Here is a 27,276-nt window from a genome sequence, read left to right as displayed (position 1 = left end):
CAGATGATTGACAGTTCTTCATTCTTTCACAACTGTTTTTGGAACAGAGTAATTTAGTAAAAACAACTAACTAGGCGTTTCCTTTTAGCCATTATGTGTAATAAATAAATAAATGAACTTGAAAGTGACTATGTGATTTATTAACTCTTGAACTAGCCAACCGATCCTGATCAAATTTTAAACATAGATGAGGTTCGATCCTGGGATGGCTTTCACTTTGACAGTGCAACTTAGGGAAAGAGGAGGGGTGAGATATATAAAAATTATCGAAAATGACCGATGTTAGCATTGAATCCATAATTTTCGGGGTCGCTGAGATGAACAGTGACACTTCTGATGCCGTTTGAATCCAAAGATACATTAAAATGACTGAAAATGACCGATATCAGAGAGCGCTTCAGTAATAGTAAAAAGTGACTAACTAACGGAACATACTAGTAATTTTTCTTATTTTAACCCAGAAAAGCGTGTAATTGACACTACTATCTAATAAATAAATAACTAAAAAATAATATCCTTACACATAAACACAAGTTTGGTCTTTATTCACTCCTTCTGTGTGGAGTTATTTATTTATTTATTACAGCATTTTATTCAACTTTTAATTACATTTATCTACCATATCAACACCAGTGGCTTAAGCAAAGGACGAGGGTTTCGGGCTTTAAACCCTTCCCTTGAGCAAGATATGAAAAAAATACATATTTATTAGCGTCCGGAGTAAGTATACGGGAGTTAATAGTTTCACTTCAGATGTATATACAGTATGTATGTGTATACGTGGCATTTTACTTTTCGGCAACTATTGGCTGGATCTGAGCCAAGTTTGCTGGGCAATTAACAAATGGTCTAAGGAATAGAGATCGCTATATTTGGTGGACAAGCTCGACCACAAACTGACTTGACTCGGTTCGATTTGTTTGTAGTATTTTATTTTTCGGTAACTATTGGACGGATCTAAACGAAATTTGGTGGGTAAAATAGCCTATCTTTGAAGCATTAATGCTTGCTATATATCATGTTTATTCTGAAAGGATATGCAATGGCATGCTTGAACCCCCTTTATGGAATTTACCATATATCTATTTTGGACCTACCAAAGTTGAAAAATACAACTATGTAGGCTAATGATCAGCGTGGATGGGAATTGGTAACTGCCAAATTAAAGTAGAAAAATTATGTCTTCTAATGATCGGCATGATTGGGAATTGGTAACAGTCAAATTAAAGTAGAGAAATTATGTTTTCTAATGATCGGCATGATTGGGAATTGGTAATTGCCAAATTAAGGTAGAGAACTTATTTAGGCTAATGATTGGCATGATTGGAGATGGGTAACGAAGAAAATAAGGTTGAAAGGTTACGTAGGCAAATGATCGACACGGCTGGGAATTGCTGGGGTAATTGCCAAAATAAAGTTGAAATAAGTTGATAAAATATGTTGGTGCCAACATTTATCCAACAGTATTGAGCTCGTATTTCTAATCCCGATTTGACCTCTTCCATAGTGATTACGTTAGCAGTAAAATTGGTTGGCAAATGACTGGCAAAGTAGCTGATTATAACATAGGACCAACGTTGGCAGTTTGAAAGCCTACGGCTTCGTACTGTTGGGTCTACTGTCTGTGCTGTTAGGATATTTCGATCAGGTATTATTGTTACATTTAGTTTTTCTCGAGACACTGGACGAGATAAGAAATAAGATTTCCTTGCCATGTCTCGTAAATTTTGTAGAAGTATAATCTTATCTCGTCTCTATTCTCGAAAAAATAAAACTTTTTTTTCGTTTCGTCTCAATATTCTTCTTATCTCGTTTTGTAACTTCATGTACAAAATTAGCCCTGATTTTTTCTTAATTACTTTTTCCTTGAAATTGCTAAGATACCGTATGCGCAACTACTTCACACTTGGATAAAACATAAAAGGGTTTATGCATAAAAGTAACAAAAATTTAACACATTCTACATTGTGAAGTTATAAGAAGGTAAACATATATCAATTGAAATGTTTTTGTTGTTTCATACGTGTTTTATTTCATTTGCGTTTATTTTGCTGACATTCTGAACAGTCATAACCATTTTCGTTTTCGAACCTGTTGAAACTTTTTGTCGTTAACAAAATGGTTATAATTTCTTGGAGGGTCAGCAAATCGATAGAGAAGTTAATAAAATATAGATGGAACATCAAAAACTACTTAAATTACATTAAAATAGTCTCTGAGCAAAACAATACTTTTTATTTAAGAACTAATATCGTGTGCCCGTTTCGTCAATCATCATATATATGGGGACGCGGTGGCTCAGTGGTAGAGCGTTCACCTCTGGTGCTTGGGGTCTCGGGTTCAAACCCTGCTCCCGCCAAGTGAACTTTGTGGTGGACAAACACCGTGTGCGTGGGTTTTCTCGGGGTTCTCCCGTTTCCTCCCACTTTCTTCATTCCACCAATTCATTCATCTCTCATCATCACCGTCTCCTTTAGCCTAACCGGCATAACCGTGGGACGTAAAACTCAAAAATTTCATTTTCATATATATATATATATATATATATATATATATATATATATATATATATATATATATATAGTATTGTTTTCCTCAGTGAATATTTTAATCAAATTACGTTATAAAAGCAAAGCTGGATATATATATATATATATATTCCAGATGATGATGTAAGATTATAGTTTAAATCCAACACCGGGATGTAGAGAAGGCGATGAATTGGTATGAAGATTTCAGCATTACTAAGAAATAACAGTTTAAAAACCACATATATCGTTTTAAGAAAAGAACTACAATATTACGCACTTTATAGCAGTGTTACTTATTCTACTGTTCGCACATTAAACAAGGACTGAAACAAGGAAACAAAACAAATGAGAAATATAATTTTATTTAAATGAAAATTACGTCATGTTGTGTAAATTTATGGCCGGATTGGCGGAAGACGGACGGATGAGTGAGAAAAATAACGCACCGTGAGATTTTAAGTATTCTTTCTATCATCAACAAATGGAAGAAGAAAGGAAAACATAAGAAATGACGCCTTTTTTTAAAGCGTCTCTGTACGTCTTTTCCTCTCGTAAAAATTGCATATGACTTTTTTTTTTCTCTAAAAGAAACTGCATGCATAAGTTATAGATCTTGGAGAGAAAACTGCAGTAAATAGCACGCATTTCTTCTCTTTTCTTATGGAGAAGGCGTGAAAGGAAGATGTAAGGATGATTATATACGGAATTTCCAAGTATTAGTCACGGAAGTATGGTTCTTAAAGCACTTTTTTTTTTTTTTTTTTTTTTTTTTTGAAATCTGCAATTTTGCTTCGACTAGTCAGGTTGTGCACCCTCTTACATTGTTTAATCTGTAAAGGCCTATCCGGTTTCAATGATGTAAACAGACTTTGTGGGAGATGGCTGAAATTCAGCTTAAATATAGAAGGGACTATGCAGATTCTATATTCCAAAAGCAAATTGTTCTAAAATGGATGGAACATAGTAAAAAGTTACGAAACATGAACATTAAAATCAATGGAAAATAAATGAAAAAATAAAGTCGTTCACATATCTCTAAAACTATAATAAGGAGGTGGCCAGTTAAAAGCTTAGTGCAAAGACATAATGAACAGCTTAAAAACGATGTATAGCACGTAAGGTAAATATGGATAGAACATTGCCAGAATTCAAGTTGTTTGAGTAAAATCTATAATAATAATAATAATAATAATAATAAAGTATATGCATCTTCTACGAATTACCCAGGGCACCCTACGCGGAAGTTACGTGCTTGAAATATTTCACATCTGGATTTGGGATCTCCAAGCTCAATTTAGTACGCAACGTGACTTTTGACCTGATCACGTGACACAGTCTGGTCCTTATGGCAAACCGATAGACCCTTTACTAAACGTGTAATTTTAATTTGTAGAGCCGGATTTTGAAACTAGGCGCTATTAGTAAGCAATGTTGGTATTGTGCTTACATTACCCATCCACCCTCGAAATAAATCATGAAACCTATAAGTTTGCTCATACAAAATACACTACTGCTGTTAGGTGAAAGGGTCGCATTCACATCATTGGAGTTCATAGACACATTGAAAATTAATGTTTCAACTTTTAAAAATTTCGAATTTAAACGTACGAGGCTAAAGGAGGTGATACTGATGGAATGACGAAAGTGAGTAAAAACGGGAAAACTCTGAGAAAACCCACGTACACGGTGTTCGTTCACCACAAAGTCCTCTTGGCGGAAGCTGGGATCGAACCAAGGACCCGACGACTCAAATTTCACGCATCAATGAGCCAACACAGCTTCCTCGCATGTACAGTATACACAAGGATGAGAGAAAGTATCAATATTTTCATATATAACAAATGATTATGTAGCTACTGACTATAGTATAGCCACCCTTTACCTAAGTCCGAAATCACCACAGGAAGTAGAGGTAGGGTGTAGGAGTACATAAGAACACTTAGCACTGCAATCCATGAACACAGATAGTTTACATACTATGTGGAATTAGGGATACAAAGTTGCCAGATCAAAATTGACTCAATTTGTTTAATTGTTTTTCCCCATACCACCAGTTCAAACGTTAATAACATATAAATTACTCTAATTAATTTTGGAAACTGCTGGCAATAGTGCTACCTGATTCACCCCTCAGTAACTTAATAATGGAGAAAGGCTAATTCATAGATTTTAAGTGGCGAAATTTTCCGCATCCCTAGAATTTTGCATCCTTCTCCCAACGACAGAATAATAATGAAAAAATGCAAACTGCTATTTATGCATGTACTACCACAATATTCAATAAACTGAAGAATTTACTGACAATGTGTATGTAACTTTTCTTGTTATTCTTATATACGGGGCACCGTGGTTTAATGGTAGAGCGCTTACGTCTGGTATATGGGATCCCTGGTTCGACCCCTGGCCAAGTTAGTTTGTGGTAGACTACCCCATGTACGTGGATTTTCTCGGAGTACTCCCCTTTCCTCCCATTTTCTCATTCCACCAATTCTTTCATCATCTTTCACTTTCCTTAATAAGCCATCTCCCTTAGAATAACTTACATAATCGTGACATAAACTGAAATATTTCATTTCATTTCATCCTGAGCAAAATTAAACACAATTAGATTTTAGACAGAAAGAACACTTCCCTCTAGTTATTAATCAAAATAAAATAAAATAAAATAAAGATAATAAAGACTAACTCTTAATTGAATGAGAATGTTTCCTGAAATTTCTTGTTTAGAACAGATCTCGTTAAATTTATACGGTCAAAATAATGGACGCTTAAAACAAATTTTTGACTTCTTACTAATGAGTGGACATATAATTTTAATAATTTAACATTCACTCGTTTATAAGTTAAACTTGTAAAGGTGTTCGAAGGCATAAGAAACTTATTGTAATGTTACAAAATATCTATAGGGTGGTATAGTCATTTAAGACTAGAAATAGTGTTAAATATAAAGTGTTTGGTCTTTTTGGAGTCTTCTAAGGTTTGTACGGCTTTATTAACATTTTGTTTTCATGTACTTATATTGACAAAGGAAAATATTTAATTTTTTCACATTCATCATGATCAGCTCAGAATTTAAAAACACAACGCAGGGGCTATTAATATCTATTATTTGAAGTAACTCGTACATGATTACTATAACATGACTTTTTGTGTTAATATTGCTTCTCGAAGCATGTTTACCGAATTCTAAGGTAGGATGTTAGATGCTTTTAGACCGAACTTTTATGGTTCGTGCAGTATTTTAAACTGTTATGTATAGAATTATGTAGAAAACTTATGTCGCGTAAAATATTAATTGTTATGCAGTACTATATACTCATATTCTGCGACAACTCAAAATCTAATTTATCCACTTACTAGATTCCTTATGTAGAAATTGATATAAGATGTGTAGCAATTGCACAAAAATTACGACTATAGCTTGACTTATTTTTGTTAGTTTTTAAAGTAATTTCAATGTGAATAAAACGTTTGCAGCTGCTCAAATTTATATTCTTATTGTTTAAAAAAATATATTAAATTTACTTTTTATTCTGCATGTTAATTCAAAATTAGTATGCAATCACAAAATTGGATAAAAATTATTAAACACAAATATTTAGATCTAATTGAGGTTTTTATGCTAGTATATGATTTGACATTTAATGACATTTAAGTATAAACACAAACCTTATGTTTTTTTTATTCCGGAAATTGAGATAAAACTATAACTAGTTCACAGACTATTTACTAATTTTAGAAACTTGGAAGGAAATAAATATAATTATTACTTTATGATATATTTATTTTATTATTTTAGATAAATTTCCTTTAACTTTGTTGTTTAATCTTTTTTTTTTATTTTAACAGTCCTAATGGTTAGGTTTGTTATAGTTTAACTCGTCTCTCCCCAGCACCGATGCTGACTAGTGGCATTCGGTCTGAACCTAACATATTCTTAAATACTCTACCCTACATATCTAACATACAGTTCTCCCGCAAGAACGCAAGACTAAAGGCAAGAACGCTACTATTTAGCCACACGGGGGGCATCTGTTGCTAATAAAGCATGAAACGCAGAAGACCAAGTGTTAACCTGAAGAAGTTAATCGGTTTCATTATTCATATATTTTAAAGAATATTAGATTTATAATAAATATTAGCTTTTAGTGTTTACCGGTATTTGATAATCTATCGAAATTCTAGTCCAACTAGTAAGCACAAATAATCATACGCCACCAATTTCATTCTTTAAAATGCTTAGTAAGCTGAAATCCGAAAGTGCAAGAATTGTATAACATATTTTCAGCTTATTAATTTTTTTTAAGATTTTCGCACAGTTTTTCCCAGAATATTTTGCTTTTAGCAATTTCGTAAGTAAGCATGAAGCAAGGCTCCATATTATTTTCTAGAGTAGAAATTTTCGGCAGCGAATTTTTGTTTCTAACAAATTTATTTTTCATAAAATTCCGATATAGCTGAAAATATAGATAGAAAAAAAAAACTTCATTGGGTCACGTTCGGTCACAAATCTGAGATTTGTGTGGTAAAAAAAATGTTTTGGGTGACTTACTAAAATATTCATTGTAAGTCGAACACAACGTAGAAGAGAACACTTCCTTTTTTTTTACACAATTAACACAATAGGAAAAATCCAACACATCACACTAACACGCACAAACGTCCCATAATCTTGTACAGCACAAAGTATGATTTCACTGTGAAGGCACTCACCATCAGAATCGCTCCGATCGCCCCCATGGTTGGCTGCGGATGAGTGGCCGCCGCGGTCGACGCTCCTCTATATCAGCTGCGAATGTGTGTCAACCGGTGAAAGGCTTTCGCACAAAGCACATAATCCAACAGCCTTTGGAGTGTGTGAGAACCCAAGTGGAGGAGTCAACGAAGACATCTTCCATTGACCTTAACTGTGGTCACTGCCAAGGCCGCGCTGTAGGTAGTGGTCACTACTACATATCACGTCTCAAACATATCACATAACATATTCATCCATCATTCATTACATACACATACATAGCCTATGCATATACGTGTAACCTTTCTTCTTTGATACACTTGATGTATACAGGGCTGTTTACATAAGATACGTCAAAAGCTATGCTACTCAGTTGAATAATAATAATAATAATAATAATAATAATAATAATAATAATAATAATAATAATAATAATAATGCAATAAGTGGGCGTTAGCTAGTTAGAGTTCCGCGTTCATACTTTGCAATCGGGAAATCTCAGGTTCATGGACACATGGTCAACCATTCTGATTGAGGTTTTTCCAGTTTCAACTCAGTTCCATCAGGTGAATGCTAGTATGTTACCTTTAAAAATGAACCTTTAGAATGTTAAGTGGAAATTCCAACTCCAAAATGGAAATTTTTCAGAAGAGAACTTGAAAGTTCAATATCTGATGAAAAATTCACATTTTTTTTTTTAATGGTTGCAACCAGAGACACAATTAAAAAGTTTATTTTCTAATGTTGATATCGAATAACATTTTCTTAGTGCGATTTACATTACACCACTTGGTATCAGAGCGGTCCATATAACCCGGTATTTTTGTTGTTGTTCCTTGTTGATTGACTTTGGGGTAAATTGATCTTGCATATTATACTTGGAAATATGCTAAATAATAATAATAATAATAATAATAATAATAATAATAATAATAATAATAATAATAATAATAATAATAATATAACAGGGTACAAAACTTTAGGTCTGAATCCATTAGCGAAATCAGATATTTTGATCACCGTTTTTTCTTTGTAATTCGAAGGCAAAGACCAAATGCCTATCGCTAAAGTAGTGGCCTGGTGCCCGAAAATTTTCGCCCGAGTAATAATAATAGTAAAATTCTGATTGTCAAAATTAGCCTCTTTACTGACCTATCATAGTATTTATAATACACGAAATTTTTCTGATGCATTTGAAAGTAGAGATGAAAATAAGAAATGTTAATATATGAAATTTATTCCATTTTTACTACGGATGAATAATAAACATCACGAGTGAAAAAAAAATGCAAATGTTTTTGGAATGATGAGTAAAATTATAGAAAATGAAAATATCCAATGAAAATTTACTAGTCATGTGGTTAGCGTTGTTGTTTCCGGTACGAAAGCGGATTGAATACCCAGTAGAAACTCACATATTTTATATCTTTGTTTAAATTGTAGACCAACAATCTCACGGGAAGGAACACTAAACTTCAAACTCACGGAAAATATATTTGTTCATATATTTTCATATATAGCATTCAATTCATATAGGGAGAGATAGAATCTTTGACTCTACACTGCAAAAAATAAATGTTTTTGTACATTTTTTATAAACGACTTTTGGTCATTCTTTAGTAAGTCCAAAAATGTCCTGAAATGTTCTATCAGAAAAGAAAAAATGTCTAGAATACATTCTAATAATGAACGGTTAATAGGAACTGCCCTAGAGCAGTGGTTCTCAACCTAATCCCTATTACGACCACCATTTTATCACATCCTCTTGCCAGTGACCCCTTATAATTTCTGATTTGAAATAAGCTTGAGTGGGATTTTTAATATACATATTGCGGAGATCTCAAGTTATCAATCTATTTCTAGAATAGTAGAATCCATTTCTTATATATCGTGGATACAGTAACTTCCCTGAAAGTGAATGTATTAAAACTAAATTTGGTCAGTTCATTCATATTACAAATATCGAATCCGATCCGTAATACTGTTTCAAAACGGAGGAAGTTTGAAAATTTTAGAACTTCATAGTACCTCCCTTAATTTTGGATCATATGATTTAAAAAATAAAGTGATTTCTGATTTTGGTTTAAAAACTTGGACAGTTGCTTAAAAAGTTATTGACTATTTTAATTTTCGAGAGGACGCAATTTTGAGCTACCTCATATTGTTGTGAGTTTGGTACATTATTGTGTATGTGTTCAGTATCACCAAAAACTTTTAAAAGAAACTTCCTTACATTTAAAATTTAGAAAACAAATAAAATCTCACTCGAAAAATCTAAATTCATTCTGGTCCATGTCTTCACTGTTCGCCTTTTCCTGTTTTGCCTTATGATTCTTATCTCAAGAGACGACAATCAAAAATTGGTACTTAATGATTTTTTTTTTTTACCGTAAGGCAAAACGGGAATTCCCGTATCATCTTAGACCCTACAATAATTTTCATATATTGGTAGCCCTACTTAAGCAAATACAAATGTAATTAAAAGTTCAACAGAAGGATACTGAGAAATTGGAAAGAAATAAGTTTTATTGAAAAAGAAGGTAACAATATAATGAATTGGAATTCAGGACATATAATTAATTATGACAGGGCAAGGGCGGACTGGCGAACCTTGACCCATCATCAAAATTTTGACCCACGAATCCGATCATCACGGCTTACTAATCCGGATTTTCGGCGCCCTACTGCAATTCACGGGAACAGTTATACTTAATTACACACAAAAAAAGAAAAAAAGAAAAAGAAAGAAAAAAAGAAAAACGACACAAACATAGTCCTACAAGTCCTGGTGTACGTAAGAGTCTGCTTTTGTACGTATTAGGGATGGCCAGAACCGGTTCCTGGTGGAACCGGTTTTCGCGTCTGAACGGATCCGGTTCTAGAAGATCCGGCCCGGAACCGGTTTTTCGGATCCAGATCTAGAACCGGTTCTTCGGATCCTGGTCTGGAACCGGTTCCTCGGATCCAGGTCTGGAACCGGATCCGGAACTGGTTCTGAAAACCGGATCTCCGAGAACCGGTTCCTTGCGGAACTGGTTCCGCCGGAACCGGAACTTTGTGGCCATCCCTAGTACGTATAATTTACATGCAAATAATTATAGCATGAAATTTTCCTGCTTCGACGAAATCTTTTTCAGGATCATATTTTGGTCAATCGGCGATGACATGAAGCACGAATATTCCCTTCTTGTTTCAACTCGCAGGTTCAAACGAACGTGTTTGCTTCGAATCTGCTGCCACTCTCAAATTCACGTTGTCATTTATCATTTCTCTTTCCGGATTTTTTTCTTTCGTTGTATGAAAACAGTAGAGTCACTTTTAACACTATCCACCTTACACGTGCTTTATTTATTTTAACCTCAATTGGTAAAGTTAACATTAAAAAAAAAAAAAAATGGGAGCAACAAGGAACTTTACAGTAGCGATATATACAGAGGTAGTCGGAGAGAAGAATGGCTAGCTGGTCTTCCAAACCATATCCTGCCAATTGGGGTGCGTTTGTCATATGTTTATTAATCTTGTTTGATACTACAGCCAGGGACGTGAGCAAGAATTTACTCCGGGGGGGGGGAAGGTGTCCAAATTTAAAATGAAGACAAATTGTATTAAAATTTGTGATATCACCCCTAAAATTAGACAAAATTTACAGAAAAGTCAGGATTTCGGAGAGGGAGTTCGGACGTTATGGACCCACCCTTTGCCTACAGCAAATGAAGAGTGTTTATAATATAAAATGAAGTATTTAAAACATTGAACAATGACAACACGTTAAAATAATTTAAAGAAATGAAATTAATCATCCATTGTGATACTCTGGTGTGCCTGACTGGATGCACAGTTTCGAATTTATTGTATACTACATATTGTATAATGGTGTCTACGTTTAATCTTATATTTTCTTCGAGCTTTTTTTTTTCGTTCATTTATATCCATACAAACGCAAAGCCAAACAAATTGAGTTTTATAAATGATTTTTGCTTCCTTATTAATAGTTTATAGATACATTTTGTATAACCTATTATTCTAAATTTGCGAAGACCAAAGCTCAATAAGATAGTATACCCAACACACAATAATAAGTAGGGACCGGATTTTAAGGTGCAAATATATGGTAGGAAAAAAAAGAATAAAAGGTGCTGAAAAATTATTCAAAAAGGTGCAAAAAAGGTGTTAACAATTATACAGTTACGTGAACATTCGTTATTCATTACACCAGCAAAACTTGGCTTTAAACATTTGACAAAATTGTTTTATTTATTCTCATAAACTTGTACAACATTCAACATTCTTGTAATAAAATTGCTGTTAAAACCAACACGGTATTTAAAAAAAAAAAAAAAAAACACTAATTTAACAATATTGTGGCTCGAGAAACGTTCCATACTACTGGATTTTCAGAAACTGATTATACTTGATTATGCACAACATTTCTATGGTTTCGAATGTTAATTTCTGTCGCTTGGAGTTCAGGTGATTCTTAAACATTGCTCGACATCGATGGAAACCAGTGCTGCATATCTTGTAAGCACATGGACAGGAAGTTCAGATGACGTTGCAAAGATTTCTACGTCCGGGTTGTTTCGCAATTTCAGTTCAAATTTGTTCCCAGCAAATCCGTCAAGGTTGTGTCTAAATTTATGGATTATGTGCAAACCAGATTGAAAATAAAATATTGTTCTGTCCAAATTTAAAAAAAAATAAAAATAAAAAGGGACAATAAAGGTGCTGAAGGCTAAAAGAAGTTTAAAAAGGGAAAATTTTATTAATTTAGCAAAAAAGATGCAACATTCACAAAAAAGATGCAACAAAGTGCCTTCATTTCAGTTCGTTTTATGTCTGGAAATACATATTTTGAACTTTGGTTGTTTAACAACTACATTTTTAGAAAAGATGCTGCACCTTAAAATCCGCTCTCTGATAATAAATGTATATGAATAAGTGTTTCCAATAATTATTATTCATTGTACACATATGGAAGATAAATAGCATCTTGTATAGATAGATGTTTCGCTCACACACACATACGTGCACAATTCTGCAAGGAACAACAAAGGATCCTAAGCAAAAGCAATTCCCTTTATTGCCGACAGAATAATTTGTCCATTGTTTATTTTTCAATATGGAGGTTTTGTTACATTTGTACATTTCTGGTATTTCAATATGCAGTAATTTCACCTAACCGTACCACTTTCATTTAAATTTATTTTTAAACAACTCTGCACCTGTTAAAAATGTTTAGTAGGCCTATTTTTTGTTGTTCTTAACAGTATGTATATAAAAACATGCCTATCAGAAGAAAATTCAAAATAATATTTAAAAATATTTTTCGGTATTAGATTCTAACTAGATTTATCTCTTTCGCTTATCTTCGCGACCCCCATGAAAACCACTCCGGACCAGCAGGTTGAGAAACCCTGCCCTAGAGTGTTCAAAATATACCTGGACTTCTGATGTGTTGAATGAGCATGAGTAGAGACAAGTTGTGATGTGTAAAATGCCCTGACATTTTTAAAGTCATTTCTATGCCCGTTTATTCATTGGTTATAAAAAATTCAGGTGCATTGTAACACTCTTAGGACAGTTCGTATTAACAATTCTTAGAATGTGTTCTCGATATTTTTGTTTACTTATAGGACACTTGAGAACATTTTTGGACATGTTAAATAATGATCAAAAAATATTTTTTAAACAATGTCCCGACATATTTATGCAGTGCACGCAGCAGAGGCAATTCCTCTGTCCCAAAGCCGTTTCTTTGTTACTTTGTTAATAAAACGCTATTGAATACTGTAATGTATGATAAATAGTTGAATAAATAGTCCTAGTTGAATTTCAAGATTGCATTTTTCCTTTTCATTTCATGACAACTAAGTAAATATCAACATTCTATCAATAACTTTGTTTTGTTAATTCCTCCACATTGAACAATGCATACAGACTGCAAATTGTGTCAATAGCAGACTTGAAATATTAATATCTCAATGCCATAATATACCTTTTGGTGTTTGAAATATGACTAATTTATTTTTAATTTTAGATTGAAAAATTTAATGAAAATTAAAACCCGCTAAAACACATTGAGGTTAGAGAAATATATTAGTGATGGGCAAAACTGGTTTTTATAAAAACCGGAATCCGGTTTCTAAAACACCGAAACCATAAAAAACGACATTTCTGTTTTCTCCAAAACCGATTCAGTTTTTTTTTACCGAAACAGGTTTCGGTTTTCTTCAAAACCGGTTTGGTTTTCACCGAAACTGGTTTCGGTGAAAACTTTTGGAAAACACAATACTATTTCTGTGGAAACGGAATCGGAGAACAACGAAACACTATTCTGGTCAGAAATAGAACAAATTTTGAAAAAAAAAATGGAACCGGTTTTGAAGAAAACAGAAACCGGACCAGGTGAAAAACCGAACCGATTTTGGAGAAAACCGATAACCGGTTTCGGTAAAAAAAACGAAGCGGTTTTAAAGAAAAAAACGAACCTGTTTTTTGAAAATTTTCAAAAACCGTTTTCCGTTTTCCTGAAAACCAAAAACCGAAAAACCTGTTTTTGTGCTCACCATTAAAATATATACACATAAATCGACTAAGAAATGGATAGTGTTTATCTCCCGGTAGGCAATTCTTTTACTGACATGTTCCTACCCAAAAGTACTAATACTATTAAACTTCGAATGTTGGGGTACAACACGAATCAAGGGAAGATAATATTGATTAATGGATTTATATATGTTGGGAAAGAAAATAACCATAACACAAGAAGTTATGTTATACCGTTTAGATTGAAGTGTGAAACTGATTTTTAAGATTTGTTTCTCCCGTACTTGCGAGCAAACTGATAAAACGAAACGTTTCTTCACTGTGAAAATTCTGATTTATTCAGAATGTGCATCTACGATTATCATGTCATCCTTTTCCAATAATTACGACATTTTTGCCTAGGTTCATTTAAATGATCAGGAGACCGCGAAGAGGGAAATTTTTGAAATCCAGGTTTTCTCTTACAACAAATAAATAATAAAATGAAATAAAATACAAGCTAATTTCATAAGCTTTCTTAGTGGTTGAGCACTCATTTCATCTGCGTGTAATTCTTGTAGTCAACAAATCGTGTGTGTGGATTTTATCATTTTTTTTAAAATCTCTTACCATCTTCATTGCAGCAAGTTTTTAGACTTCGAAACTATGCTACGCGTAAGTGTCGGAAGTCTTATAAACGGCTTTGTCCGTCCGACTGTTGACAAATATCAGAGCAAAACCGTTTAAGAGATATCGAGATGCGATTTCCCACAAAAGATTCATTGCCCAAGAATAGATTCGATATTCTTAATTAACACTCTATTCAAAAAGGAAGTGGTTTAAATTAAGCTTTTTCTGTTTCAACCTTTATCGCCATAGAACAAAAATGGTAATATATAGCGACAAGTTGTTTTCTGCAATCAATTCATGGTGTGAAGAGAACATACCATCACAACTCACAATAGTCTATCAAACTCAAAAGTGGTTGAAATTTACTACTACTTCTGGTTCCAATAATGATTTTGTTGGAGCAAAAGCCGTAAGAGATATCAAGATGCAGTTTATTTAATTATCTTTTTTACAATCGATTCCGATTCCCAAAAGTAGGTTCTATCTTCCTTCACCCTTAACCATCTATTCATTACGGAAGTGGTTCGAATTAACAATTTCCGGTTTCAACCTTTTTCGCCATAGAACAAACACAGTAAGCCATAACAAGTAATGGCTTTTTGATATGGATTTAGCATCCGAGGAGCAGGTTTTATCTTTGATCTTATCAATATTATATTGCTACCAGTAGTTATAGATGTAGGCTTACTACTTCAAGTTTGAGTATTAAATTCACATAGTTTGGACGTCTACCGTCGTTTCATACTGTAGAACGATACTCACTTGTTCATAATCATGCATTTACACTTACCAACAGCTCTTTTTTTCTTTTACAGTTTGTATCACGAAATTGAAAGTTTGTTTAATTTAAATTTATTGTTATTATTTATTCCAACTGTTATGGGAAGACGAATCAAAGAGATTATATTGAGAACCAAGAAAGAAGGCGGGAAATATATGGATACTTACATGACAGGTACAAATAAATGCAGAGTAAATGAGCATGTTCCCCATACGGAAACACATGAAACATTAAGATAGACAGGCAATAAAGATTGAAGCAAATTGGGAAAGTCATCTGATCTATAACAACAGGAAGTAAACAACGTACTGAATAACCTTTTAAAGGAGTTTAGGAGCCTATTGTTGTATGAACTTTGTACTTTATTTAACATTTTATATTGATTTACAAGAACAGGAAAACAATTGTAAATTCTGATTCTCGTAATTCTCTAAATCACTTTTATGAGGTTTCGCACATAAATTCATTCAGTCTTCTAGACAAAGCACAGGAATGGATGCAAGATTCCATGTACTTAAAATGACAAAATGTTAGTCATTAGTCTGTTTTATAGATTAAAGAAATGGCTGTTAAAATATACTTCTTAATGTAACATGTTATATTCCTAGTGTTACTCACTCTTTTGCATATTTTGATTCAAATTTTATTTTTTGTTTGTCTGAGTAATATTTCGTGGATTACTTTTAAACATGTCAACCCATCCGTTTCTTAGATTTCCAAGCTTCACTATTCGAAGTATAGGAAGTTTTATAGAATGTTTCCATCCTCCTTTTGTCTGTCGACAAGTATCAAAACAAAAAAACAAACTCTGGTAAAGACATTAAAGAGGATCACCCGAAATTAACATTAATGAATGAATCTATGCTGGTATTTAATACTATCAGTATTATATATTCTCTCATATCCTAAGTATGTGAGGTATTAACTCACTAATAATGTTTGAGTTAATAAAAAATCTTATATTTGATATCAAACAACAACAACATCCTAGGCTTTATATACCGTCTATATTCCAAGTATTTAAATTTTTAGTGCCTAACATTTTATTTGTTTTAACAAAAAGAACTATTAACCTTAAGAAAATACCCTTTAAATAAAAAAAAATAATCCCAACAGAATTTCCATTGATTGGGTCTGGCTGTTATGAACTTTAAAAATCGCTTTATTTACCATTTGCAGCACTCAGGACGTGTTAACATCACAATCTTATAAGGCTCACTAATACAGCGAGAAATGTTTTCTTAATGTGGGTTGAATGTCGAAAGAATGAGACCATCTTCGCCATTATTCGTGTATTAATGCTGGAAATGGTAGAACTCTGTTTTCAATGTTGATCTCAAGATTCTAGTTCCAAGAACAGGTTTCGTCTCCGTCTTTATCCCTCTATTGAAACCAGAAGTATCAGAACTTAAAACAGGGATAAATAGTGAGAAACCATTTTGAAGGGGTTTAGTTTACCAAAACTCCTTTATATATTTACCCTGTCTGAGACAACTTTTAAGAACATCTTGACCAGGATGTATCTGATTTTAATGTTGATCCTTACAGAGCAAAAGCGATAATATAGATAATGAGAATGGTTTCCTTCAGTCGATTTAACGTCCCAATACACTAACTTTATATCCATATCACTCTACTAAAATCGGAAGTGATAGAAACACACTGGAACTATCTGGTTCAATATTAATCTATAGAAAGCAAAAACGTTAAAAGGTACCGATAAATGCTTTTTTAAAAAATCGTTTAGCGTTCTAAAAATAGGTACCATCTTATCTCTCAACTCTCCAACCGAAAATGGGAGAAATAAACCTATTCCGGTTTTAACGTTAATCGATACAAAATAAAAACCGTAATAGAAAGGAGAACCTGTTTTCTGCAATTAATTAATCGTCCCAACAATATATTCTATCTAAACTCCATTTTGTTTATAAATGCCGATAGTGTTAGAAATCTAGTGTCACTTCCGGTTTCAATGTTAATTGAGAAACCACGCCATTCAAACCAAACTGCTTCACGTGGTGTACAAGTGACACTGCTACCTGTTATATATAGGTTCAATGTCTTTAGAACCGACCCAATTACGGCCCTTATTCCTCTGTCCATGCCACTGGCGGATTCACGGGGCGGTTTGTGGGGTCGCCCGCTCTCCTTCTCCTAAACGCTACCTTTATATATCTCTGCGCTACTAAGATGGTAGTGCGTACGCAAATGTGGTTTAGGGGAAAGAATGAAAGAAGGATTGACTGATCATTTTCTGTAGATAGAATTCACTAGCAATTGGGAATATGGTACCATCAGTACAAGGTAAGAAGATATGGAAACCCTCAATAGACGGCCGAAGATATCAAATAGACTATGTTATGATTCACGACAGGTATCGGAATAGTTTGAAGAACGCGAAGACCCTTCTCAGGGTCAACATTTTCTCTGATTATAATCTTGTACTGGCCAAAGAGGATATTCAACTGAAAACTGTAGGAAGAAGAAAAGTAGGCATCAAAATGTTGAGTAATGATAAACTGAAAAATGAAGAAGTACAACACTTTAACGACGAAAAATTGGAAGAAAAATACTCAAAGGAGGAAAGGATAGGTGCAGGTAGTCGGTGGGTACATGTTAAATTTTGCATACAGTTGGCTGCAGAGTAGTAGTAGGTTACCGCGAACACAAAACGACTAAGAAACCATGGGTTGTTGCAGAAAATGAGGAAAGGAAGACTTGGAAACAGGTTGATACAGAAGAGGACAGAAAGATGTAAAGGAACAAGTTACGAAGGGAAACAGACATAGCAAGGGAAGAGTTTACTAAAGAAAATGGGAGGACATAGAAGAATTAGAAATAGTTGGGAAATATGAGGAAATGTACAAGGAGGTGAAATCTATGAACTTCGGAGGAAACTAGGGGATATTATGATGATAGTAGAAAATCAAGAAAGAAAGTTTTAGGGAGATGGAGAGAGTATATTGAGAACTTACATGAGAGTAAGGATAGACCGTGTGTCCTAGATATTGAAGTAAAAAATGAAGTACACGAGGAAGGGTTTAGTACCCTTCGGGATGAGTTTGAAAATGCTATATCCGAGATTCAGAATGGAAAGGCAACCAGGAAAGATTATATACTAATCGAATTCATGAAAAATATGGGAGATAAGCGCAAGAAAGAATTGTTCTGACTCTGCAATGAAACATAAGAAAGAGGACAGTGGCTAAAATATTTCCTGAAAACGATCATGATTCCAATGTCTAAGAAATTGAACTCAAAGAGAAGTGAAGATTATAGGACAATTAGTGTCATATTTCATGCAGCAAAACTTTGCTTCAAATACTGAACAGATGGAGATGACTGTATGGGAGAATAAGTGAAAAAGTTGAGGAGAAAGAGTTCTGGTTCAGGAGAGGTAAGAGCACAAGAGATGTAGTTGGATTATTAGGGATAATCAGTGAAAGGTTTACGGAAAAAGAGAAAAAGGTGTAGGTTGTATATATTGATCTAGAAAAGACTTTTGATCGTTTGAATTCCAAATTATTCTTATGAGTTCTAAAGGAGGTTGGGTAGGAATGGAAAGATTGAAGACTCATAAGAAACTACCCTTCTGGATATGCTTGTGGTCTAGGGGCGCACCCAACGGACTGGTCCATCGGGTCCGGAACCATCTTTAAAAAAAACGACATATATATGTACACATTCTTAATAAAACTATATTTGTTTAACAGAGAAATTATTGATGTAACATAAAAAATTGATCTTTCTCTTTATCTGTACTCATTCTTCCAATACAGAACAACATAGCTTCATCTTTTTTTTAAGGGTAAAGATAGAAGTACTTAAGGATCTTCACTACAGCGAAATTAAACTACCGCTAATTTTAGAGTTTTTCTGTAATATTTTCAAAACAAATAAAAATATTCGAAAAGCAGAAACGTAGTGAACTAGACAATGCGATTTTGCATGTGATACCTTTACCACAATTCACCTTTCTGCTTTTGGTACGTCGCTATTTACAGAACCCGCAAAAAAAATGCTAAATCTATCTACAGTTGCAAATTGAAAGCAGATAGGTGGGTTGTGATAACGGTATCACAAGCAAAATCGTATTGTCTAGTTCACTACGTATCTGCTTTTCGAATATTTTTTATTTGTTTTGAAGATATTACAGAAAAACTCTAAAATTAGCGTTAGTTTAATTTCGCTGTAGTGAAGACCCTTAACAATTACGTCTCGTCATTTCTGGTGCTGAATAACACCGGTTCAATACTACATAGACAGTGTCTTGTAGTTAGGGATGGGCAAAACCGGTTTTTATAAAAACCGAAAACCGGTTTCTATAAAAACCGAAACCCGAAAAACCGAAACCCGAAAAACCGAAACCGGTTTCGGTTTTCCTCAAAACCGGTTCGGTTTTCACCGAAACTGGTTTCGGTGAAAACTTTTCGAAAACACATAAAACTATTTCTGTGGAAATGGATTCGGTTTCCGGAGAACAACAAAACACCATTCTGGTCAGAAATAGAACAAATTTTGAAAAAAAAACGGAATCGGTTTTGTTCTTCAAAACCGAAACCGGATCAGCTGAAAAACCGAACCGGTTTTGGAGAAAACCGATAACCGGTTTCGGTGAAAACCGAACCGGCTTTGAAGAAAACCGAAACCGGTTTTTTGAAAATTTTCAAAAACCGGTTTCGCTTTTTCTAAAACCCGAAAACCGAAAAACCGGTTTTTGTGCCCACCACTACTTGTAGTATTGGAGTCTCCCAACAAAAAAAAAATTATAGGTGCGCGGCCAACTAACTTGTTTTAAAATTTGTATATAAGCTCATCTATGATGATAATACAACCTTTCATCAATTCCAACTTACTCTGTATGTGTTATTTCAAAACTAAATTCATGAGGAAAAAACGCAATCGCAAATGAAAATCTCGTTCATCGACAATTGTTACGCAGATACACTGTACAGAGTGTAGTTCTCATCTATAACACAAAGCATTGATATCAGTTTAAATTGAACCACCTTCGTAAGTTGCATCCGTAACTACTGATTCATTAAGTAGTGGTTCTCAACCTTTTTCTGGTCATGACACAGTTTGCTATACTGCAGTTGATTGTCATTAATTACTAGCCTACATTCTTAAACCCTTATAGATTCTAGTACCTATTTTTAGGTACTAAAGTAGTCTTCATTATTCGATTAAAAAAAAAAAAACAATAAAGCTTTTTGCTTCATTTTTTTCAAATAAAGAGGCATTGTAGAACACGTTACGTATGGTTTCACGCCTTCCTGCGTCGAGACATAGGAGCTGATGACGTCGTAACTAAAAAAATATTTTTTGTTAGGTCTATTTTCATTATTTTTTGGCGGGCTTACTTTTGCACCTAGAAGATTGAAACTTTGCACAAACATTCACTCCACCAAGTAGTATTTAGCAGATTTTTCAGATATCTGCGTTAGCACAGGAGGGGTCCAGAGGAGCAAAAAGGCAAAAAAGGATATATATATATATATATATATATATATATATATATATATATATATATATATATATATATATATATATATATATATATATATATTGTTTTACCAAAAATCCTTTTTTTTCACGATTTTCCCGCCTCAGATATATGATGGAGACATGTGAATGGTACAGTTTGAAAGGGAGTTCTATTCTGAAGAGAATGAAGAGAATGATCCTAGGATAAATATGGATTTCTCAGGAAATTTTGTACCTGAGATCAAGGTCTTTTGCGGTAATCTGGGTCATTGTGGGGATTATTGATAAATATTTTTCCCGCCCTTACTATTCAAAATAGAAGCTTGAAATTTTGTACACACATTTAGCACACCTTTTAGTATTTTTCAGTTGATTTTCGGGTCTCTGAGTTAATACAGGGGGGGAATTCAGAGGGGCTCAAAATTTTTAAAAAATCAGGGAAAAATCCTAATTTCTCTCAAAATTTCCCGCCTTAGGGACATGATAGGGAGATGTGAATGGTACCAATTTAAAGGTTGTTCAATGTGAAAAATCGAGATATGAATCATGATCCTACGATAAATATGTATGATGCTATAGCCGCTTGACTGAAAGTATCTAATTTACCTTAAAAAACCGGAATCTATAAGGGTAAGATCGTGTTCACCGACAATTGTTACGCAGATACAGGGTACAGAGCGTAGTTCTTATCTATAACACAAAGAGTTGCTATCAGTATAAATTGAACCACCTTCGTAAGTTGCATCCGTAACTACTGATTCTTTAAGGTAGTGGTTCTCAAACTTTTTTGGTCGCGACACAGTTTTCTTTGTTGAGCACACCACGAACATACTATCGTACGTGTTTGCTATACTGCGGGTGATTGTCATTAATTTCTAGCCTACATTCTTAAACGTATCCGTAAAATACATAATTTTAAGCCTTTGGAATATTTTGCTTGTTCCCTTTTTCAAACTTACTCTAAGGAATCTGAAGATAGTAAAAATACAAATCCAGTAACTGAAAAATACATTCAATTTTAATTTATTATACTAGGTAACTTTTGAATGAAAGAAATTTAAATTACAGTACTACCTTCATATCTATCCATAGTTGTTAGGATAAGGAATGGAAATAAGTCAATTATCTTAGGCCTACCGCTCAATGGCGACGAAACAGTTGAGCAACTATCTCGTCGCTGTCGCCTACAGTCAGCAATTTCACGGAGACAAAATATTTTTGTTGCCACACTCTAGCTCACTGGCGACGGAAACAGAAAAGTTGCCGGGCATTTGGTGTCACAATTTGGTGAGATTGGACACAGTACGATGTACATTTGTCATTCTTTAATCTTGTTTTACATGGGACTTCGAGCTTTTCTGTGAGAAATGAATACACATAATACGTCCAGAAACCTCACGTTGGCTTCTATCGGTTGGCGCCATAAAATAAAAATTGGCTTTCCTCGTTCATCCCACGCACTCTTTACGTTTTAAAATAAGCTATGTTTATACTGTACAGTTGATTTTTTTTTTCATATTTGAAATGAAAAGGAAACTGAGAATGACAATTTTATTTGTATTTATTCTACTTGTGGGAAATCAATAAAAGTAGTAGTGAGTAGTATGACAGCGATGTGTAATTATCGAATAATGTACCTACTTGTGTTATTTTTCTCTTGGTTGGAAAACTCTTTCCAGTTGCATACAACAGAGAAACATGCTTCCTCAGACAATTTTTTTCTTTAAATTTATATCGGAATATTGTTGCAATATATGCTACTAGGTGTTTCTTTATTTCCTCAATTAATTTTTCATTGTCTTCATCGCTAATTAAATACATATTAGCTTCCATTGCAAATACTTCTTTTCGCGCTCCACACGGAACGAACTGTTATGTGAAAAAACTTGTAGAAAACATTGAGCAGTGAGCGGACAATGTATTTTTAGTTGTTCCGCAACATTCAGTTACTGAGCTGTTGCCCTGCTTAGTGCAGTCGGCGACTTTTCTGTTGCTGTCGCCTCAGTGAGAGGACTACCATAAAACTCAACGCATTTAGCCAGGGCAACAAGATAGTTGCTCGTTAGCGTACGCGCCTTTGGCGTGGGAGACCCGGGTTCAATTCCCGGCGGAAACTCATGTGGTTTGGATTCCACGTTAATCAATAGGTCCTGTTTCATATAGCCTTGCTGCTGAAAGGGACGTTAAACTCAAAATCAATTCAACTCAAATCAAAATACACCCGACAGAAAGTTGGCAGAGAGCGGTGGGCCTTAGGATGATGGAAAGGTGATGGAAAGGAATGAAATGGAAAGTTGTCTTCCTCCTAAAAACTAACTTACGACATATCTTCACATTATGGAGAGAAGATACTGTGTATTTCTATAGGCTCAATTAATTTGAAAAATGAAACATTTTCACACCCTAAGCATTTCAGGCAAATTTTACGGTGAAATAGCTGACAATGAAATGCTAAGCTTTCAACGTAATTTTTAATTAAAATGTTACTGGAAAAACTATGTGCAAAATCATTGATTCAATGTCTATTGTAAATACTAAGGCTATATGAAATGTAACCTAATTAAAGAGGGATCGAAGCCACTGCTCGTATTAATAATTGCAGTGAGTACCTGTATAGAAAATAATCACGGGATTACTCACTCAGAATTGACGTGCATTGCCACTTGACGCTAAGAAGATTATATTATTTTACGTATTCTATGAGATCTGATAACTAACTCTGGAGAGTAGATCATGGTAAAAGTTTAGAGGACTTGTATAATGATTATTAGCAGAATTTTTCCTCCATCGTCGTTAGACCTGTAAATTACGCAGAATAAATTAAAATTTGTGAAACTGTCACCAATCGTAAGTGTTTGTACAGACATTGTTATCACAGATTTGCTATACGCTTAAGGTTTGTACAGTATAAGAATTGTATAATGATTTTGTAAAAGAAACATAAAAAAAATACCTTATTATTCATTGGAAATTCTTATATAAGAGTAAAACCATACGCAACTCGGAAATTTATGGTGAAATTCTGGCTTCTTAAATACCACTCTAAAACTGAAAGATACATTTTAGAGTATATGTTTTTACAATAGCCCTTACTTTGCACAATTTCCTGATTGTGCAGATATTAACGTGTTAGTAATCTGGAAATGAAGAACACAACCTTACTTTACATAGAATAGCACATAAGGTGTATAATGATGCATTACCTTCATTATGTACGTTGCATTTTGTGTGCATAATGACCAAGGAAAAGGAAGATAAAAATAATGGACGCTAATTCTAATATCCTGCATGAAACCTGCTCTCACCATGCATTTACAGTGTATTTCCAACACAATGTATGGTCATTAATCTTAGGTGGAATGAGAGTGTTCTAATACCTGCGACAAGGAAGAAGAGCGGAATATATTAGCGAAAGTTACGGCTAAACTCTATTGCCTAACCTTTCCAACGAATGACTAATAATTGTGTATTGTTCACTGAACTTCGTCCTGTCTTTGACCCATTTCTTTTCTTTTTTCAATACAACTACAGTAAGAATTAAAATAATGTAATCCATAATCTTATATCATATGAAAAAAAATGTGTCTAGACAATAGGGGTTAAAGAATGATTTTAAAGAAAGCTTAAATGGGGGTTAAAGAAAGCTTTCCTGCTTTGCAGTTGGGAGGTCAAAGCAGGGGTCCACCCAAGGGAGGTCCACGGGGTTCGGACCCCCAAAACTCCCTAACTCAATATACATTTGTACATTTTCTCAATAAAACTTTACTTGTATAACAGGGAAATGATTGATATAGCATGAAAATTTGATCTTGTACTTCATTTGTACTCATAAAAATTATCTAGTTTTAACATATTTTTCTGAAAGTATAGGAGGAAGTGTTTTACAATTACTTATTCTTTTTTGGGGTGCATAAATATACCAGTTTAATACTATATAGACGAGATGGCTTGTAGTAATTGAACCTTTCCCATTTGGGGGGGAGGTGCGCGCGTGGTCCAAGGTTTGAATCCCGGGAGTGTTTTCCAGACGATTATCCCTATCCTATCAGGCGATGGTGTCTTTGATTATAGGTTCTGATTGACTTCTTTCAAAAAACTTCAGGGCATGATGTTTCAGAAGTACAGCTCTTACTTCTGGTGTAAGGTCTCTTACTGGTGTGAGGGCTCTTACTTCTAGTTCGATCACATTCCATGTGAATTACAGTGGACAGCATCATGTCAGTAAATTTCCTCGGTGTTTTCCCATTTCTTCCCTCATTCCCATTTCACAATTCTTTCATAATCATTCCCTTTCATTAATTATCGATCACATTTAATCTAGAGCTCCCTCGTGGCTAAGCGGTTAGCGTACGCGCTTTTGGCGTGGGAGACCCGGGTTCGATTCCCGGCGGGAGCTCCTGTGGTTCGGATTCAACGTTAATCAGTAGGTCCACGTCTCATATAGCCTCGCTGCTGAAAGGGACGCTAAACTAAAATCAACTCAACTCAACACATTTGATCTAAAAAGCATAGGAGTGGGACATAAAACCGAAATATTTAATTTTAACTTTGAAAATTTCTTCCCTTATTTCATTGTTAATATTTCTTTCAGTGTAAAGTGTCTTGTCGGTCAGTGCTAGTGACCATGATTCCAAAGCAAGAGATCGACGGGTACAAAATAGGAAGAAGTACCGATTGTACTACTACAGACATGAAATTTGATGGCCTAAGAATATGAGCTGTGACTAAAGTTTAGAATATGAAATTATTACATATCAAAAGGTGTTAATAATTACTAATCAGGTTTCAAGACCTAATTTTTTCCTCCAGTGACAGACCGTGAGTCATAACTACAATTGTAAAGTTGAACAAATTTTCAAACTAACTGACCAAAAGATTTTTTTAAAAAAAAGTATTGAAAACATTTGAAAGTTTTAAAATTAAAATTTTAACATGATTGGTTAATCAGATTGCACCAAGGATAGTTGTTACCTAGTGACATAGACTGAGTTGGGAATAAAGTTCAAAGTGTGAAAATGTTAGTTACATATTAACCGCCTTTAATAATTACATATTTGGTTTCAAGTCCTAAGTTTTTCCACCAATGATCTTAGAATATGAGTCATGGTCCTATGGTTTAAAATTTTTCAAATTAAAATTTTAAAACAGTAATAGAACAATTTTAAACAAAAATCTTGAATTTTTTAAAAATAAAGATCTGGAAGTGATCAGCCAATCAAATTTCATCAAGAGAAACTTTTCACCAATGACCTTAGACTATGAATTGCAACTAAAGTTCAGAGTGTGAAATTGATACTCTTTCTTATCAATCGGTTTTAATAATTACATACCAGGTTCCAGGTCCTAAATTTTTACACCAATGACCTTTGACTATGAGAAGTATCTAAGTTTCAAAGATTTAAGATGATAGATCAAAATCCTCAAATTTGAGTTTTGGCAATTTTTTACCCATGAAAGAACCCAAGTTACGGTGTAGACCATTCAAATTTAAACGAATCCTAGGGAAGGAAACATTATTATTATTATTATTATTATTATTATTATTATTATTATTATTATTATTATTATTATTTACAATTAGAAACTAAAGTTGGGCCAAATGTACTCCTCCTGAAATTTAAAAAGAGTATCACAAGATACTCACGTTTCATAAAAGAGAATGGGAATTTGTAATCATCCAAATGATTATATGTTACAAATACAATCTATCCTAGTGGGCACTAAGCACAACATTCAAAATTTGCGCCTTATGCTAATTCAATTATCCCGCCACAATTTAAAATTCCCGCCAAATATCCTGATGTGTTACTTTTAATAATATATTTTATACATTTTTGTACTTACAAAAGAGGAATAAGCTTGAGGAACCAAATTTAGAGAAGTATACATTAAGACCTAAAGAACATTTAACAAAACACATTTTTTAGTAATTCTTAAATTTAGGAGGTGAGTCAATATACTCTTCCAATTTAAAAAGGAATGTATCAATGTACCCATATCCTATGAAAAAATAATGGATCCCTGTACTTATCCATATAAGCATATAATACTATAAATCGTCATTCGAGAGTATAGACCAGGTCAAAACCCTCCAAATTTGGAATTCTTAACATTTTTTTTTTTTTACCTATAAAAGCGAACAAGCAGTACAAAACCTAATTTACAAAAATATACGTACGAGTCCTAGCCAACATTTGCCAAATTTCTTTTCTCACAATTCTCAAATTTAGGAGGTGGACCAATGTATTTCTTCGAAAATTTAAGAAGAACGCACCAACGTATTTATATGCTATAAAAACCAATGGACTCCTATACTCAATTGTATAACCATATAACATGATACACTGTCATCAAAGGAGGTAAAATAAGTAAAAATCTCTAAATTTTGAATTTTTGGCAATTTTGTGCCCATGAAAGAGTTGGACCGCCCAAATTTACGAAAATGTGTGTTTGGGTCCTAGAGATCAGTTACCAATTTTTTTGACTACTTCCAAATTTAAAGGTTTGTCCTATGTACAGACTACACTTTCCAAAATTTAAGAGGATACATTACTGTACCTATTCCCTATGAAAGAGAATGAACCCCT

At 33.8% G+C, this 27,276-nt stretch overlaps 1 protein-coding gene across 1 annotated transcript in view; it reads right to left on the bottom strand.

The window, feature by feature from the left end:
- The window catches only part of LOC145678713 (uncharacterized), a 117,584-nt gene extending 110,183 nt beyond the window's left edge, over window positions 1-7,401 (bottom strand). The window contains exon 1 of the mRNA XM_081749140.1: window positions 7,245-7,401. Within this exon, the coding sequence (XP_081605266.1) occupies window positions 7,245-7,271 (27 nt within the window). The 5' untranslated portion in view covers window positions 7,272-7,401. The remainder of the gene's footprint in view (window positions 1-7,244) is intronic.
- Window positions 7,402-27,276: the final 19,875 nt, after the last annotated feature.

This window comes from Thermobia domestica, chromosome 2, assembly GCF_964235325.1.
Source record: "Thermobia domestica chromosome 2, izTheDome1.hap1.1, whole genome shotgun sequence".
Lineage (NCBI taxonomy): Eukaryota > Metazoa > Arthropoda > Insecta > Zygentoma > Lepismatidae > Thermobia > Thermobia domestica.
The sequence above is the reverse complement of the archived record's forward strand: the minus strand, read 5'-3'. Positions and strand labels throughout refer to the sequence as shown.